Source organism: Phyllobates terribilis, unplaced genomic scaffold, assembly GCF_046119375.1.
Source record: "Phyllobates terribilis strain yellow unplaced genomic scaffold, ASM4611937v1 Scaffold_13__5_contigs__length_258822181, whole genome shotgun sequence".
NCBI classification, from domain to species: Eukaryota; Metazoa; Chordata; class Amphibia; order Anura; family Dendrobatidae; genus Phyllobates; species Phyllobates terribilis.
The window spans coordinates 138746653-138764857 of record NW_027362773.1 but is presented as its reverse complement, the minus strand read 5'-3'; the positions used below and the strand labels follow the sequence as shown (position 1 = coordinate 138764857).

Here is an 18205-nt window from a genome sequence, read left to right as displayed (position 1 = left end):
GATATGGGGATGAGGGAGCCATGCATACCAGGATTGGGGATGAGGGGTGCCATGCATACCAGGATTGGGGATGAGGGGTGCCATGCATACCAGGATTGGGGATGAGGGGTGCCATGCATACCAGGATAGGGATGAGGAGTGCCATGCATACCAGGATTCGAATGAGGGGCCATGCATACAAGGATGGGGATGAGGGGTGCCATGCATACCAGGATGTGAGTGAGGGGCCCATGCATACCAGGATGAGGGATCCAATAAATACCAGGATAGGGATGAGGGATGGGGTACCATGCATACCAGGATAGGGATGAGGAGTACCACACATACCAGGATTGGGGATGAGGGGTGCCATGCATACCAGGATTGGGGGTGAGGGGTACCATGCATACCAGGATTGGGGGTGAGAGGTGCCATGCATACCTGGATAGGGATGAGGGGTGTCATGCATACCAGGATAGGATGATGGGGACAGGATGGGGGCAGCACAAATACCAGGAGGGGGGCAGCACATACCAGCATGGGAGACCATATACCAATAAAAATGCTCACCACCCGGGCGTAGAACGGGTTCAATAGCTAGTATTTATATAGATGTATTAGTGTTTGCTTCTGCAGCATGGGTTAGGTCTTGTACACTGAAGATGGCTGGATCCAGTGATCGAATCAGCTTTAAAACAGCGTTGTATAGCAAACAGCTTGCAAGCGCATATCCTTGCCTGGGAGACCAGCCACTCTGAGGTAGCCAGAAAACTAGCAACACGCAGTATATATTATAACTAAAAATTATTGCGCATGGAGAGGATTTCTAATAAAAAGCACAATACAATGTTGCTTGTTTTTACAAGCACTTTGCAATTATAATTATTAGTGAACTTGAGCAACCCCTTTAATCTTGGCTTCTTGAAAAGCTTTCATACTCCATCAGAGCCCAAAAATTCAAGCTGATCCAGATAAAGTGATAAAAAAAATTAATGTCAGTAGCTTCAATGGTGCAGTATGACAGTATCTCACATTTAACATTTAAGGGGTTTTCAAGACACTATTCAGAGCCTACCCTTAGGCCATTAACATCCAATTGCTCAGTCACTTAACTCTACTACCGATCAAGCGAAAGGGACTGTGTTTCATTGCTGACACAGGCACTTGTAAAATAATGGATTTTAAACAATGAAAAGGACATGGGGCTAGTTTGAGTGATGTTGTCAGATAGTTAGTGGAGGTCTAGGGAGTTTGACATCTACCTCTTTTCATTCCATGTAGACATATTTCAAATTCTAATTTATCTGTTAAAAAAAAAGAAAAAAAAATATTTACCCATAGTCAAAGGGGTATTCTTGTGTTATTAAATTGCTTTAGTTAGTTAGACCACATGAAAATAAGCAAGTTTGAAATTGGCTTGCTTTTTCTATCTGCTTTCATTCTCATGCTGTGACAGTTTTTATCTTACATAGTGCACAGCTTGTTTCCAATAAGCTCGGCTGCCAGAGTCTGGCTGAGTATGATTAGTGGGTACATTCCAGGAGAGGAGTTAACGCCAATCTTCCCAGCCACCACTCCCCAGAATATAGATTTCTATACAACAGTTAACTGGTCACCTTCCCCCCTCTTTCTCAGCTGCTGATCTCTTATTAGTTCTCTAAAATCCCCCAGCCCACAACATCAGCATCTTCCAGAGCAGTTCTCCTAATCACTGCTCTCACTTTCCTGAGCCATGTGTTTGTTCAAATGCCCTGTTATCTCTATATGCAAATATAGTGATAATAATGTAGACTCAGAACAAATACTGACCAACTGATAATGTGCAGTAGCATGATGAAGGTCCTGACCAGAACTGTCCTTCAAAGAGGAGATCCTCCCTTTCCCCAAACAGAAAATAATGAGACTAAAGAGCTGCTCAAGAGACAATTTGAGAATACTCCTTGATATTAAAGTTTGACCAAACTGATCCTAATCCAAGCCCTTATGACCATACATTGTAACTACACCTCTGGACATTTCAATAAATACAGTCGATTCTGATTGCTTTATGATTGGGTACCTTATTGTGCCATACTCCTATTGTGTCTGTATTATTCTCAACAGGGGAGAATATGTGAGATGGTCTTGAGAAGCACAGCCTTTACACAATGTAACTCTTTGGTGGATCCAGCTCAGTATATTGATGCCTGCGTCCAGGATCTGTGTAGATGTGCACAAGATGATTTAGGCTTTTGCTTATGTAACACCTTTTCTGAGTATTCCCGTCAATGTACCCATGCTGGTGGAGTTCCTGAAAATTGGAGAACTGCTCAACTCTGTCGTAAGTGCCAGTACATTCACTATCTAGATCAATTAAAAAAATGACATAGCGACTAATTCAACTTGATTAAAAAGGATGATATATTTTTTTAATTTTTTTACATTTTTTGGCGTGGGTGTATTGAGTTTTAGTAAATTAACTACCATGCAGACTATTTTTTTTCTTTTCACAGCATTGTCATGTAACTATAACATGGAGTACAGTGAATGTAGCAGCTCCTGCCCCAATACTTGCACCAATCCTGAGCGGTCATTAGTTTGTGACAGTCATTGTACAGATGGATGCTTCTGCCCAGCAGGTATGTTCCTGTGTATTGATTAGTCATTTACTATTAAAAGGTATAAACATTCTATGCTAAACACATATACATTAGATTAGCAAAAATATTAAATAAACCAACAAGTGACCTTTCTTTAACATTGTGGTTTATCTATGTATCTATTAGTATCTATTCTAAAGATACAACTATACCAGATTGTCATCGCAGTCAAAACCATTACATTGATTTAAAATTCTGAAATCATGATCTAACTTGTAAAGCCTGAAATTCTAGAATGCAAAAGCAAATGTAATCTCGATACTGATATTGCTTTTCTTTTTCAGGAATGGTTTTCGATGACATAGACAACTCTGGATGTGTTCCTGTGCAGCAGTGTTCTTGTACTTACAATGGACAGGTTTATGCAACTGGCACCGGATACTCAGCCCAGTGTCGTACCTGGTAAATCATATTTAGTTTCTTCTAGATATTTATCTATTACTGTATCTTTATCTATATAAGAAAAAGTTGTGGAATTATTGAAATCACCAAATGGATAGACCATATAAATAATATGCAAATGATGAAAAAATGGAAACATTTTCAATACATCTCAATTTATTCAGTATCGAGTATTAGCGCCACATGCAGAAATCCCAACACTTACACTACTTGGCTGCCATCAATGAGGTTATTATTGGTTGTTTGAGGAATGTTCTGCCACACTGAATTCACTTGGGCAAATCATCAAGATCCACTGCTGGCAGCTCCTTATGTAATTGCCATCCAATAATGTCCTGTGCATGATGGGAGACAAGTCAGGAGATGCTGCAGGTCTGAGTAGCCCACATGGTTGCTCACAGTAACAACATACAACCTGGCATTGTAGTGTTGAAAAATAGCTCTTGGGACACTTTGGACAAATGGCTGTACCACTCTGTCCACAACCAAGTCAGTGTAAATGCTGATTGGCTACTGTACATTATGCCACCTCACATCATTATCCCGGCAATAGGGCCAGTGTGATGTTCCCTCATGAAGGCTTCTTGACCATATGGTCTACAAACCAATCTCCAGCTATCATTACGTCCAAGTCAAAAATGGGGCTCATCATTTGCATATTACTAACATGTCTATTGATCCTGTGATTTCCATAATTTACTGAATTTTCTTTCGCGGTATATTGGTATAGCAATATATATATCTATAATATAAGCGGAGATGCACGTCTCTGTCTGAAGCCTTTATAGACTTGCCAAGCGCGACACACCTGCGCAGTCTGGCTCCAGACAGTAGACCGCATGGAGCCGTTACAGGTAAGAGGAGTGTGTATGGCACCGGAGATCAAGGTACGCGTAGACACTGAACGCATACTGCGATCTCCGGCGCCATACTTACATACTTACCTGACCGGGAGGAGCATTGCCTTGGAGCCTCTCTTCTGGCCGGAGACAGGGGGCAGAGTGAAGGCGTCGGAATCGACACATGCGCATAGCGCTATCCGGCGCCATTTTACTGAAGACACATTTGCAGTGTCCTCCCCCGGCCACCAGCAGAACAGGACACAGCAGGGCTGGAACACAAGGAAGAAAGGTGAGTATAAGTGTTTATTTTTTTGTATGTGTGTGCAGCGTGAAAGGGATGAGGGGTGCCATACATACCAGGATTGGGGGGTGAGGGGGCCACACATACCATGATTGTAGGGTGAGGGGACCATACATACCAGGATTGTGGGGTGAGGGGATCATGCATACCTGGATGAGGGGTACCACACATACCAGGATTTGAGTGTGAGGGGACCATGCATACCAGAATTGGGGGGTGAGGGGACCATGCATACCAGGATTGGGGGGTGAGGGAACCATGCATACCAGGATGAAGGGTACCACACATACCATTATTGGGGGGTGAGAGGACCATGCATACCAGGATTGGGGGGCGAGGAGACCATGCATACCAGGATTGGGGGGTGAGGGGACCATGCATACCAGGATTGGGGAGTGAGGGGACCATGCATACCAGGATTGTGGGGCGAGGGGACCGTGCATACCAGGATTGGGGTGTGATGGTGCCATGCATACCAGAATAGGGATGAGGGGTACCATGCATACCAGAATAGTGATGGGGTACCATGCATACCAGGATAAGGGATGGGATGCCATGCATACCAGGATAAGGATGAGGGGTGCCATGAATACTAGGATGAGGGATTGGGCGCCATGCATACCAGGTTTCTGGGATGAGGAGGCCATACATACCAGAATTGGGATGAGGAGTGCCATGCATACCAGGATGAGGGGTACCATACATACCAGAATAGGGATGAGGGGTACCATGCATACCACAATGAGGGATGGGGTGCCATGCACACCAGGATTGGGGGATGAGGGGTGCCATACATACCAGAATAGAGATAAGGGGTACCATGCATACCAGGATGAGGAATGGGGTGCCATGCATACCAGGATGAGGGGTATCATACATACCAGGATTGGGATGAGGGGTGCCATGCATACCAGGATAAGGGATAGGGTGCCATGCATACTAGTATGAGGGATTGGGTGTCATGCATACCAGGTTTCTGGGATGAGGAGGCCATGCATACCAGGATGATGGGTACCATACATAGCTGAATATGGATTGGGGGATGAGGAGGCCATGCATACCAGGATTGGGGGATGAGGGGTGCCATACATACCAGGATAGGGATGAGGGGTACCATGCATACCAGGATGAGGGATGGGGTGCCATGCATACCAGGATTGGGGGTGAGGGGTTCCATGCAGTACCGGATAGGGATGAGGAGTGCCATGCATACCAGGATAGGGATGAGGGGTGCCATGCATTACAGGATAGGGATGAGGGGTGCCATACATATCAGGATAGGATGGTGGGGACAGGATGGGTGCAGCACAAATGTCAGAATGAGGGCAGCACAAATACCAGGTGGGGGGCAGCACATACCAGCATGGGAGACCATATACCAATAAAAATGTTCGCCACCCGGGGGTAGAACGGGTTCAATAGCTAGTATATATATTTATATATTTTAGGGATTTACACTCAGCAGCAGACACTCACTTAGCACAGACACAGGTCTTGGTGCAAAGCGAGATACATTTTATTGTTGTTCTCCTCACTTCAAATTAAAAAGATTTTTATAGCATAGGAAAATAAAAAATAACAGTTTTTCTTCAGCCCAAAATGTATAATAAACCACACAGTCCTTTTGTCAGGTTAGTCACAGTACATTAACACGGTTGTACTCACAACACAGCAGAGGCATTAGTTGTCGCAAGCAGAGTGTGTAAATCAACACTGGCTTCTCTTCAGCTCCACTACCACACAGAAGTGTTCACCTCCCCGACAGCTCACATTTGCTAGTCACTTAGTATCTCCAACACACAGACTGCTCAACTGACTGACTAACCATGAACACAAGGCCTGGCTCTAGACATAGCTAGCCATGTGCAAGTAATCAGGACCTCTAGCGCTAGGATTGAGCCCTGTCCTAGCTGGCTTTCCTACAATATAGATATGCATTATATATCTATACACGTGTGAATATATCTATATATACATAAATAAATATATATATTTACAGTTGTGTGAAAAAGTGTTTGCTCCTTCCTGATTTCTTATTCTTTTGCATTTGTCACACTTAAATATTTCAGATCACAAAACAAATTTAAACATTAGACAAAGATAGCACAAGTAAACACAAAATGCAGTTTTTAAATGAAAGTCTATATTATTAAGGGAAAAATAAATTCAAACGAAAAGGGCCCCCTGTATGAAAAAGTGATTGTCTCCTAAACCTAATAACTGGTTGCGCAACCCGTTGCAGCAACAACTACAATCAAACATTTGCGATAACTGGCAATGAATATTTTGCAGTGCTGTGAAGGAATTTTGGCCCTCTAATCTTTGAAAAATTGTTGTAATTCTGCAAGCTCGTCTTGCTGCATAACTCAAGTGCGCTTCAGCTCGAGGTCATGAACAGATGGCCAGACATTTTCCTTTAGAATTTTATGGTAGACATAGACAGCATAAACATAATTCATGGTTTCATTTATCAAAGCAAGTCTTCCACGTCCTGAAGCAGCAAAATAGCCCCAGATTATCACACTACCCCCACCATATTTTACTGTTGGCATGATGTTTCTTTTCTGAAATGCTGCGTTACTTCTCCGCCAGATGTAATGGGACATACACCTTCCAAAAAGTTTAGCTTATGTCTCGTCAGTCCACAAAGCCTTTGAGATCATCAAGATGTCTTCTGGCAAAACTGAGACGAGCCTTTATGTTCCTTTTGCTCAGCAGTGGTTTTCATCTTGGAACTCTGCCATGCATGCCATTTTTGCCCAGTCTCTTTATTATGGTGGAGTCATGAACACTGACCTTAACTGAGGCAAGTGAGGCTTGCAGTTTTTTGGATGTTGTTATGGAGCGTTTAGTGACCTCTTGGATGAGTCGTTGCTGCGCTCTTGGGATAATTTTGGTCAGTCGGACACCACTGTTCCATGTTTTTGCCATTTGTGGATAATGGCTCTCACAATGGTTTGCTGGAGTCGCAAAGCTATAGAAATGGCTTTATAACTAGAGATGAGCGTTGTTCTACTCGAACTGTTCGCCAATCTCAAATTCGAGCTGTTTTGGGCGGTGTTCGAGCCGGTCGGCGAACACGAACAATTTGAGAAAAATTCGGCTGTTCGAGGTTATGTTCGATAACTGTTCGTGCACCAAAATCATAACTGGATTTTTTCTCAGTAATGATGAAAATTAATGTTAATACGCAGTTTGAGTGTACAGCGGGGCGGGGGGAGGGGCAGGGGATGGATCTCTGCAGGAACAATGAAGATCTCCATTTTTTTTTCTCTTTCCCGCATTTGCAGTGGGGAGGTGCAATCTGTCAGCCTATCAGCAGCGCACACACGGAGCGAAGTGCTTTTTTTCACACAAGCAAGGGCATGTGTGATTGGCAGTGTATGTCACATGTCCTTGCCCTATAAGACCAAGCCATTTTCCCCGTCGCCACCATTTTCTCACTGCTGCAGCTGCGTGTTAGACGGCACCGCTGTTGCTGTGTGCGCTATACCTTGTTAATTTCAAGCCAATTTTCGCACAAATATACAGATAGCTTGGGAGTAGGGAATAGTTGTGATTGCAGTCCTTTTAAGGACTAGGTTACAGCATTTCCTACGACTTTTATCAGGCAGGTCTGTGCTCTTAAATAGATAGATTGTGGGAGTAAAGACTAATTGTAATTGGAGTCCTTTTCAGGACTAGGTTACATCAGTTCCTATCAGTTTTTGCCAGGCAGGTCTGTGCCAGTGCTGTGCAAGTTTTTTTCACAGCATTTGGCTGAATCTAGCAAAGCTAATCCTTTTTGGCCTATTGCAGAGTGTGTTAGTCAGTGGAGTAGCCTATCTGTGTTGCAAGATATACCACCTGTGTATAGAATACCAATTTTTTTACTGCACCTAGTGAAGTAAAATCTTTTGGGCATAGCATCATTCTATTAGTCCATCTATACTGACCTCCATCAGGTTGCAAACTGAATATAATTTTTTTCTGCATCTAGCTCTGAAAAAATATTTGGGCTTCTAGCGGTGTGTGGGACTTGGTCTATTAGTCCATCTATACTGACCTCCATCAGGTTGCAAATTAAAAATAATTTTTTTCTGCATCTAGCTCTGAAAAAATATTTGGGCTTCTAGCAGTGTGTGGGACTTGGTCTATTAGTCCATCTATACTGACCTCCATCAGGTTGCAAATTAAAAATAATTTTTTTCTGCATCTAGCTCTGAAAAAGTATTTGGGCTTCTAGCAGTGTGTGGGACTTGGTCTATTAGTCCATCTATACTGACCTCCATCAGGTTGCAAATTAAAAATAATTTTTTTCTTCATTTATCTCTGAAAAAATATTTGGGCTTCTAGCAGCGTGTGGGACTTGTTCTATTAGTCCATCTATACTGACCTCCATCAGGTTGCAAATTAAAAATAATTTTTTTCTGCATGTAGCTCTGAAAAAATATTTGGGCTTCTAGCAGTGTGTGGGACTTGGTCTATTAGTCCATCTATACTGACCTCCATCAGGTTGCAAATTAAAAATATTTTTTTTCTGCATCTAGCTCTGAAAAAATATTTGGGCTTCTAGCAGTGTGTGGGACTTGGTCTATTAGTCCATCTATACTGACCTCCATCAGGTTGCAAATTAAAAATAATTTTTTTCTTCATTTATCTCTGAAAAAATATTTGGGCTTCTAGCAGCATGTGGGACTTGTTCTATTAGTCCATCTATACTGACCTCCATCAGGTTGCAAATTAAAAATAATTTTTTTCTGCATGTAGCTCTGAAAAAATATTTGGGCTTCTAGCAGTGTGTGGGACTTGGTCTATTAGTCCATCTATACTGACCTCCATCAGGTTGCAAATTAAAAATAATTTTTTTCTGCATCTAGCTCTGAAAAAATATTTGGGCTTCTAGCAGTGTGTGGGACTTGGTCTATTAGTCCATCTATACTGACCTCCATCAGGTTGCAAATTAAAAATAATTTTTTTCTTCATTTATCTCTGAAAAAATATTTGGGCTTCTAGCAGCGTGTGGGACTTGTTCTATTAGTCCATCTATACTGACCTCCATCAGGTTGCAAATTAAAAATAATTTTTTTCTGCATGTAGGTCTGAAAAAATATTTGGGCTTCTAGCAGTGTGTGGGACTTGGTCTATTAGTCCATCTATACTGACCTCCATCAGGTTGCAAATTAAAAATAATTTTTTTCTGCATCTAGCTCTGAAAAAATATTTGGGCTTCTAGCAGTGTGTGGGACTTGGTCTATTAGTCCATCTATACTGACCTCCATCAGGTTGCAAATTGAATAAAAAAAATTTCTGCATCTAGCTCTGAAAAAATATTTGGGCTTCTAGCAGTGTGTGGGACTTGGTCTATTAGTCCATCTATACTGACCTCCATCAGGTTGCAAATTAAAAATAATTTTTTTCTTCATTTATCTCTGAAAAAATATTTGGGCTTCTAGCAGCGTGTGGGACTTGTTCTATTAGTCCATCTATACTGACCTCCATCAGGTTGCAAATTAAAAATAATTTTTTTCTGCATGTAGCTCTGAAAAAATATTTGGGCTTCTAGCAGTGTGTGGGACTTGGTCTATTAGTCCATCTATACTGACCTCCATCAGGTTGCAAATTAAAAATAATTTTTTTCTGCATCTAGCTCTGAAAAAATATTTGGGCTTCTAGCAGTGTGTGGGACTTGGTCTATTAGTCCATCTATACTGACCTCCATCAGGTTGCAAATTAAAAATAATTTTTTTCTTCATTTATCTCTGAAAAAATATTTGGGCTTCTAGCAGCGTGTGGGACTTGTTCTATTAGTCCATCTATACTGACCTCCATCAGGTTGCAAATTAAAAATATTTTTTTTCTGCATCTAGCTCTGAAAAAATATTTGGGCTTCTAGCAGTGTGTGGGACTTGGTCTATTAGTCCATCTATACTGATCTCCATCAGGTTGCAAATTAAAAATAATTTTTTTCTGCATCTAGCTCTGAAAAAATATTTGGGCTTCTAGCAGTGTGTGGGACTTGGTCTATTAGTCCATCTATACTGACCTCCATCAGGTTGCAAATTAAAAATAATTTTTTTCTGCATCTAGCTCTGAAAAAATATTTGGGCTTCTAGCAGTGTGTGGGACTTGGTCTATTAGTCCATCTATACTGACCTCCATCAGGTTGCAAATTAAAAATAATTTTTTTCTGCATCTAGCTCTGAAAAAATATTTGGGCTTCTAGCAGTGTGTGGGACTTGGTCTATTAGTCCATCTATACTGACCTCCATCAGGTTGCAAATTAAAAATAATTTTTTTCTGCATCTAGCTCTGAAAAAATATTTGGGCTTCTAGCAGTGTGTGGGACTTGGTCTATTAGTCCATCTATACTGACCTCCATCAGGTTGCAAATTAAAAATAATTTTTTTCTTCATTTATCTCTGAAAAAATATTTGGGCTTCTAGCAGCGTGTGGGACTTGTTCTATTAGTCCATCTATACTGACCTCCATCAGGTTGCAAATTAAAAATAATTTTTTTCTGCATCTAGCTCTGAAAAAATATTTGGGCTTCTAGCAGTGTGTGGGACTTGGTCTATTAGTCCATCTATACTGACCTCCATCAGGTTGCAAATTAAAAATAATTTTTTTCTGCATCTAGCTCTGAAAAAATATTTGGGCTTCTAGCAGTGTGTTGGACTTGGTCTATTAGTCCATCTATACTGACCTCCATCAGGTTGCAAATTAAAAATAATTTTTTTCTGCATCTAGCTCTGAAAAAATATTTGGGCTTCTAGCAGTGTGTGGGACTTGGTCTATTAGTCCATCTATACTGACCTCCATCAGGTTGCAAATTAAAAATAATTTTTTTCTGCATCTAGCTCTGAAAAAATATTTGGGCTTCTAGCAGTGTGTGGGACTTGGTCTATTAGTCCATCTATACTGACCTCCATCAGGTTGCAAATTAAAAATAATTTTTTTCTTCATTTATCTCTGAAAAAATATTTGGGCTTCTAGCAGCGTGTGGGACTTGTTCTATTAGTCCATCTATACTGACCTCCATCAGGTTGCAAATTAAAAATAATTTTTTTCTGCATCTAGCCCAGCCAATAGTTTTGGCCTAATACCACAGTTTGGCCACTCAGCTCTGCTCGGTTACCATCCATTGTTTTTTTGTGCAAACAACTCCAGAGTTGTGAATTAGTTAACCACCAAAATGAGTGAAAAATGGCCTGCTGCTGGTGGAAAGGGGAATAGGCGTGTTGGGAAGGGGAAAAAAGGTTGTGTCCGTGGGGTAGGTGCAGAAGAAAGACCATCTTCCAGCCAAACTAAAATGTCTACTTCTTTTAGCGGACAATGTGATAAGATCCCTTTCTTACGGCCACGCCAATCGCTACAAATTCCAGATGAGGCACAAAAACAGCAGGTGCTTCAACGGATATCAAGTGCTCCTTTAAGTGGGCTCTCCTCCACATCAACTTCAACATCACAAATACTCCAGTCCTCAAAGGTGTCACCCAAATCGCACTTGCTTCCTCACAGCTCCCAAATCTCCAGCTGCCCGTCTGAGTATGAGGTAGAACAGATGGTTGAGTCTGCAGAGCTGTTTACTCATACTATAGCCTGGGAATCAGAGGTCGACTCCAGCGCTTCTGTGAATCCAGACGAGGAAATGATCTGCACTGATGCCCAGAATCTTTATGAGTCGGATCCAGGACCAGACGCAGAAGGTTCTGACCATAATGTAGACCCTCATTCCCAAACTGTAACTCCTGTTGGTGGAGACAATGAGGAAGACGATGATAAGACTCAAATACCTGATTGGAGCGACAACTTTGGTTTTTTGTCAGGGCAGGAACAGGTTGGCTCTGAGGACGACGGGTGTAATAACGCACAGGGTGATGATGATGAGGTCGGAGATCCCACTTACTGTCAACCCACAGTCAGCCAAGAGATGAGGTCAGCAGAGGAGGTGGAGGAAGATGCTAGTGACGACGAGGTCAGGTTGCGCCTTCCTGGACAGAGACGTAGTACTGGAAGCACGTCAACAACTGCATCCTCAAACACAACTCTGCCTCTCACCACAAGTCGTGGTGGCTCTTCAGGTCGCATGGGTGCTAAGCCTTGCATAGCCTGGGCATTTTTTCAGATCGATAAAGATGACCCAACTCGTGTTATCTGTAACATTTGTCAGCAAAAGCTAAGTAGAGGCCAAAAAATACATAGTTTGAGTACTTCATGCATGAACCGGCACATGGACATGAAGCATAAGTTGCAGTGGGAAGCTCAGTGTGCTACAATGCGGTCTAGCCGGCCGGGCCAACCACCGTCTGCCATATCTTGTGCATCCGCGGCCTCTTCATCCTCTGTGACTGGGGGGACAGCAGTCACACCTGTTTTGGGGCGCAGACCTGCCACCTCTTTACCCGCAACAGCCAGCGTGATTGGCAGGTCATCATTTTCTTTGGAGGTGGTAACACCAGCAGGTCTTGAGCGCTGTCCGACATCGATAGCACCACCTTTGGATCAAGGCAACCTAACATGTCCGCCTGCATCTTCCTCACAGACCGGCAGTTTGCCGGGGACACCCTTATCAACCCCGTCTAAGCACAATAGCCAGCCCTCGGTCCCTCAGATGTGGACAAGTAAAAGACCATTTCCTCCTAGCCATGAGAAAGCTAAGAGGTTGAATTTCACCATCTGCAAGCTCTTGGCTACAGAAATGCTGCCTTTCCGCCTGGTGGACACATAGGATTTTCGAGACCTTATGTCCGTCGCAGTGCCCCAGTACCAGATGCCCAGTCGGCACTACTTCTCAAAGAAAGGTGTGCCTGCGCTCCACCAGCATGTCGCACACAACATCACCGCTTCTTTGAGAAACTCTGTGTGTGACAGGGTGCATTTCACCACAGACACTTGGACGAGTAGGCATGGACAGGGGCGTTACATGTCGCTGACTGGGCACTGGGTAACTATGGTGACAGCAGGACAAGGGGCTGCTGTCCAAGTCTTGCCGTCCCCACGAGTTGTGCGTCAATCCTCTTTATGTCATTTTTCCTCCACTGCTTCTGCCTCCTCAACCTCCTCTCGGTCTTCCACCTGCACCCAAAGCCTGTCTGGTCATGCCACAAGCTTTCTAACTGCGCAGAAGGGATCCTGCACACCTCCTTACTATGCTGGCAGTAGGGCTCAACGTCATCAGGCGGTTTTTACATTGAAATGTCTGGGAAATGTGAGTCACACAGCTGAGGAGTTGTGGTCAGCTCTGGAGAACCAATTTCATGAATGGTTGTCTCCACTGGACCTGAAACCAGGGAAGGCCGTGTGCGACAATGCTGCAAACCTGGGTGCGGCCCTTCGCCGGGGCAATGTCACACACGTGCCTTGTATGGCTCACGTGTTGAACCTGGTTGTCCAGCAATTTTTAGCCCACTATCCCAGACTAGATGGCCTTCTGCAGAGGGCACGGTCGCTGTGTGCTCACTTCCGCCGTTCGCATCCCGCAGCTCAGCGACTTACATCTCTACAGAAGTCGTTGGGCCTGCCACTTCACCGGCTAAAATGCGATGTGCCTACCCGGTGGAATTCAACTCTGCACATGTTGCAGCGACTGTGGCAGCACCGACAAGCCCTGGTGCAATACGTTCTGACGTATAGCCTGGGCCAACGAGATTCAGAGGTGGGGCAAATCACGCTGGAGGAGTGGTCTCAGATCAGGGACCTATGCACCCTTCTGCACAGTTTTGAAATGGCGACGAAGATGTTTAGTGCTGACGATGCCATTATCAGCATGACTATTCCGGTGATTTACATGCTGGAGCACATGTTAAACAGAATTCGGAGTCAGGTGGTGGCACAAGAGGAGGTGGAGGAAGTAGAGGAGGAGGAGTTGTATGCGGAAGGGCTAACATCTGCAAGGTCCAGACGGTCGGCAGCACCAAGGCGGCAGGCATGTGAGGGTGGGGGAGATGATTTTACCAGGGCGCATGGTAGCAGCCAAACTAGTGAGGAAGGTGCAGGAGCCCAGGAAGAAGTGGAGGACGAACTGATGGAAGACTCATCAGATGAGGGAGACCTTGATCACATTTCTGTTGTGCGAGGTTGGGGGGAGAGGACAGAGGAAGGAAGCATGATTGCTACCTCGCCACCAACACAACAGGGACTTGGTGCTCCTGGATGCGCAACACACATGAGTGCCTTCTTGCTGCACTACCTGCAACATGACCCTCGAATTGTGAGAATTAGAAATAATCCTGACTACTGGGTTGCCACACTGTTAGATCCCCGGTACAAAAGTAAATTTGCAGAAATTATTCCTGCCATAGAAAGGGATGCACGCATGCAGGAGTATCAGCAGAGACTGTTGCAGAATCTTACATGTGCTTTTCCACAAAATACCAGTGGTGCACGTAGTGAATCTCACAGTTCCAACTTGCCAACCGTGGGACCGTCAAGTGTTCAGCACTCAAACCGTAACAGAACCACAGTATCTGCTGGTAACATCAATTTTGCGGAATCATTTCACCACTTTTTTAGCCCATCCTTTGCAAGGCCACAGGAGACAAGAAGTCTGACACATAGTCAACGCCTAGAGACGATGGTACAGGAGTATCTCCAAGTAAACATTGAAGCCACGACTGTGTCACTGGACCCTTGCTCTTTTTGGGCTTCCAATCTGGATAAATGGCCGGAGCTAGCCACTTACGCCTTGGAGATCTTGTCATGCCCCGCAGCCAGCGTTCTGTCTGAACGTGTGTTCAGCGCTGCTGGTGGTGTGCTGACAGATAAGCGCACGCGGCTCTCCACTGATAATGTAGACAGACTCACGTTCATAAAGATGAACAAATCATGGATCCGAAACGACTTTTCTACCCCTGTGTCATCCTGGGGAGAGTAAAAGCTTGATGATTGGTTAAAATCACCCTACCAACCGTTTTAAGCTTTCAAATTACTAATCATGTTTATCTGTATCTTGACTGGAAAATAATTTGGGCTTTGTAGCAGTGTGCAGCACTGATCCTATTAGGCCATCTATAATAAGCTTCACCAGATTTAAAATTAAAAATAATTTTTAGCTGCATCTAGCCCGGAAAATAATTTTGGGGCTCCGAGATGCGCAAGACACATAAGTGCCTTCTTGCTGCACTACCTGCAGCATGACCCTCATATTGTCAGAATTCGAAGTAATCATGACTACTGGGTTGCCACACTCTTAGATCCCCCAAACTTTCGATCAACCTTTTCATTTTAATAAAGACCAAAAAAATGGTCATTTTTGAAATTATAAGCATTAGCAGGTTGTTAGAAACTGAAATCAAACAGTTTTCAACTCAAAACTTTATTCTAGGTGATGTTACATTTTCACATAGGACCCCTTGTTCGAAAGGAGCTTCTGAACTCTCTCGTCCATTGAATTTGTCAGGTTTTGGATGGTTTCTGCTTCAATTGTTTTGCATGAGGACAGAATACCCTCCCAGAGCTGTTGCTTAGATGTGAACTGCCTCCCGCCATCATAGACACTCCTTTTAATGATGCTCCAAAGGTTCTGAATGGGGTAGAGGTCAGGGGAGCATGGGGGTCACACCATAAGTTTGTCCCCTTTTATGCCCATATCAGCCAGAGATGCAGATGTTTTATGTGCAGCATGAGATGGTGCATTATCATGCAGAAAAATGATCTTGCTGTGAAATACACGGTTCTTCTTCTTGAACCATGGCAGGAAGTGCTGTTTGAGAAAATCCACATACATTATGGAGTTCATCTTTAGCGCCTTCAGGGATCCTAAAGGGGCCGACAATCTCTCTCCCCATGATTCCAGCCCAAAACATTACTCCACCTCCTCCTTGTTGGCGCTGTAGCCGTGTTTGCGTGGGGTGTCCATCAACCAGCCATCCTCCACTCCATTCATCTGGACCATCGAGCGCTGCACGGCACTCATCCGTGAACAAAACAGTTTTGAAATCAGTCTTCATGTAATGTTTGGCCCACTGGAGCCGTTTCTGCTTGTGTGAAGTGGATAGAGGAGGTCGACAGGATGGCATATGCACAGCTGCAAACCTCTGAAGGACCCTGCATCTTGTTGTTCGGGGGATGTTGGAGGCACAAGCAGCTTCAAAAACTTGTCTGCTGCTATGACAAGGCTTTTTTGCCGCTGCTGTTTCAACCTGACGTAATTGCCTGTAGGAAAGAGTCCTCAATTTGCCCTTATCAGCACGCACACGTGTGTACTGTGAATCAGCTACATACTTCTTGATTGCCAAGACACTTCATCCTGATCATCGCACAATGTTGATTGTAGTCATGCCTTGACCTAAACACTCCACAATTTGTTGCTTCTCAGCAGCCGACACATCCTTTTTCTTTCCCATTTTGGCAGAAAATGTAGGCTGCTTAATAATGTGAGAGAGCCTTCTTAAGTAGTCTTGCCTTTCATTGGACACACCTGCCAAACTAATTAGCACAGGTGTCTGCAATTGCTTACAGTGATATAAAGAGCCCTGACACACATCACCATCAATGAGTTTAACTGACAAACAAACAAATTCTTCCCTTATCACTCCTAAACACTTTTTGCATAATAATTTGGAACGCGGTGTACATGTGCTTTTCCACAAAACACCAGTTGTTCACGTAGTGAATCTTACAGTTCTAACTTGCCAACCGTGGTCTGTATGGAATTGTTCAATAAAGGGCCCAAAATTAAGATAACATAGATGGGAGAGGTCTCTATGAATAGGAATTCCTAAGTATTTGATACCCTGTGAGGGCCAGGCAAAGGGAAAGTTGGACTGAATGGAATCCTATATGGATTTAGGGAGGGAGACATCGAGGGCCTCAGACTTCGCTGCATTGATTTTAAAATTTTACCATGTAACAAAGTGATCTATTTCAGCCATAACAGCAGGGATGGATATATGTGATTGAGTGATATATACTAGGACATCATCAGCAAATAGAGAGCACTTGTACTCGGTGCCTCCCACCTCAATCCACCTAATATTGGGGTTATGGCGAATTGATGAGAGCAGGTGCTCCGTCACTAGGATGTATAAGAGAGGGGACAGAGGACATCCCTGCCTTGTCCCATTGGTGATTGTGAAAGGTGATGAAAATGTTCTGACGCACCCCCTGGGCCTTGGGACACCTGGAGCCGGACACTTTTTGGTGGATGCTGGTGGTTGTAGTCTTCGTGGCGGCGATCCGGTTCCGTGGCTCAGGGCGGTCAAACCAGTGGCGGAACTATTTATGTGGTTTTGATGTTTAAATGTCCGACTACGCCACCCGTGGATTGCGGTCAGAGTGAACCGCCGCTACAGGGCAGACCGCTAAGGCTGGTGTTGTGGGTGCAGCAGAGCGTAGCATAACTCCCCACGGGAGGAGTATAGCCTCAGGGCAGTGTATGCGGAGGATGGGGGTGATGGTGCAGGGCAGCAGCAGTAACGACACGGAGTCAGTGATGCAGTTCAGGGCCTTTACTCACAGTTCTTATTATCCAGACCACGTCTGCAGGTAACGGCTGCCCACGTCGTACTGTGCTCACCAGGTGAGGGGCTCAGACAACTCCCAGATAACTTTGGAGCGCTTCACAGGACCCCCTTTGTGTGTCCTTTGTCTGGCCTTTCTTACCAACACTTCTGTCCGGCTGCCTCGGGCCTCCTCTTGGTAAACTTGGTGCCAGTTTCCCTGACCCTATGTGGTGCCTTCCTAGCGGGTGGAGCAAGGGGCTGCGCCACATAAAATGTCAGAGCCTCCGGTTTCTAGCTGAGGGTCGTTTCCTGCCTCCACTAGTTCGGGGACCGGTCTCCCCCTTTGGCCTGACCCCTCCACGCAGGTGAATTCGGGCGTGCGGTGGCGACTCGCCCGTCCGCACCCCTGGGATCCCTTCATTCCTCGTTCCTGGAGCCTTCTCCGCTCCTCTTCCTTCCTTCTCCCTCTTGCAGGCCTGGGCCTCTGTTACTAGGCCCGCCTCCGGAGCAGAGCTCATGCAGAGCCCCTGCTCCCTGCCACTTCTGCTCAGACTTCTCTGCACTGAACTAAGATGGTGCCCACCTTTTATACTCCCTTCTCAATGCACCCAGGAACTG

At 44.5% G+C, this 18205-nt stretch overlaps 1 protein-coding gene across 1 annotated transcript in view; it reads left to right on the top strand.

The window, feature by feature from the left end:
• The window catches only part of LOC141173626 (mucin-5AC-like), a 97895-nt gene that overhangs the window by 15101 nt on the left and 64589 nt on the right, over window positions 1–18205 (top strand). Inside the window, exons 6-8 of the mRNA XM_073657927.1 lie at window positions 2083–2299; window positions 2472–2597; window positions 2903–3020. Coding sequence (XP_073514028.1) covers window positions 2083–2299; window positions 2472–2597; window positions 2903–3020 — 461 coding nt within the window. The remainder of the gene's footprint in view (window positions 1–2082; window positions 2300–2471; window positions 2598–2902; window positions 3021–18205) is intronic.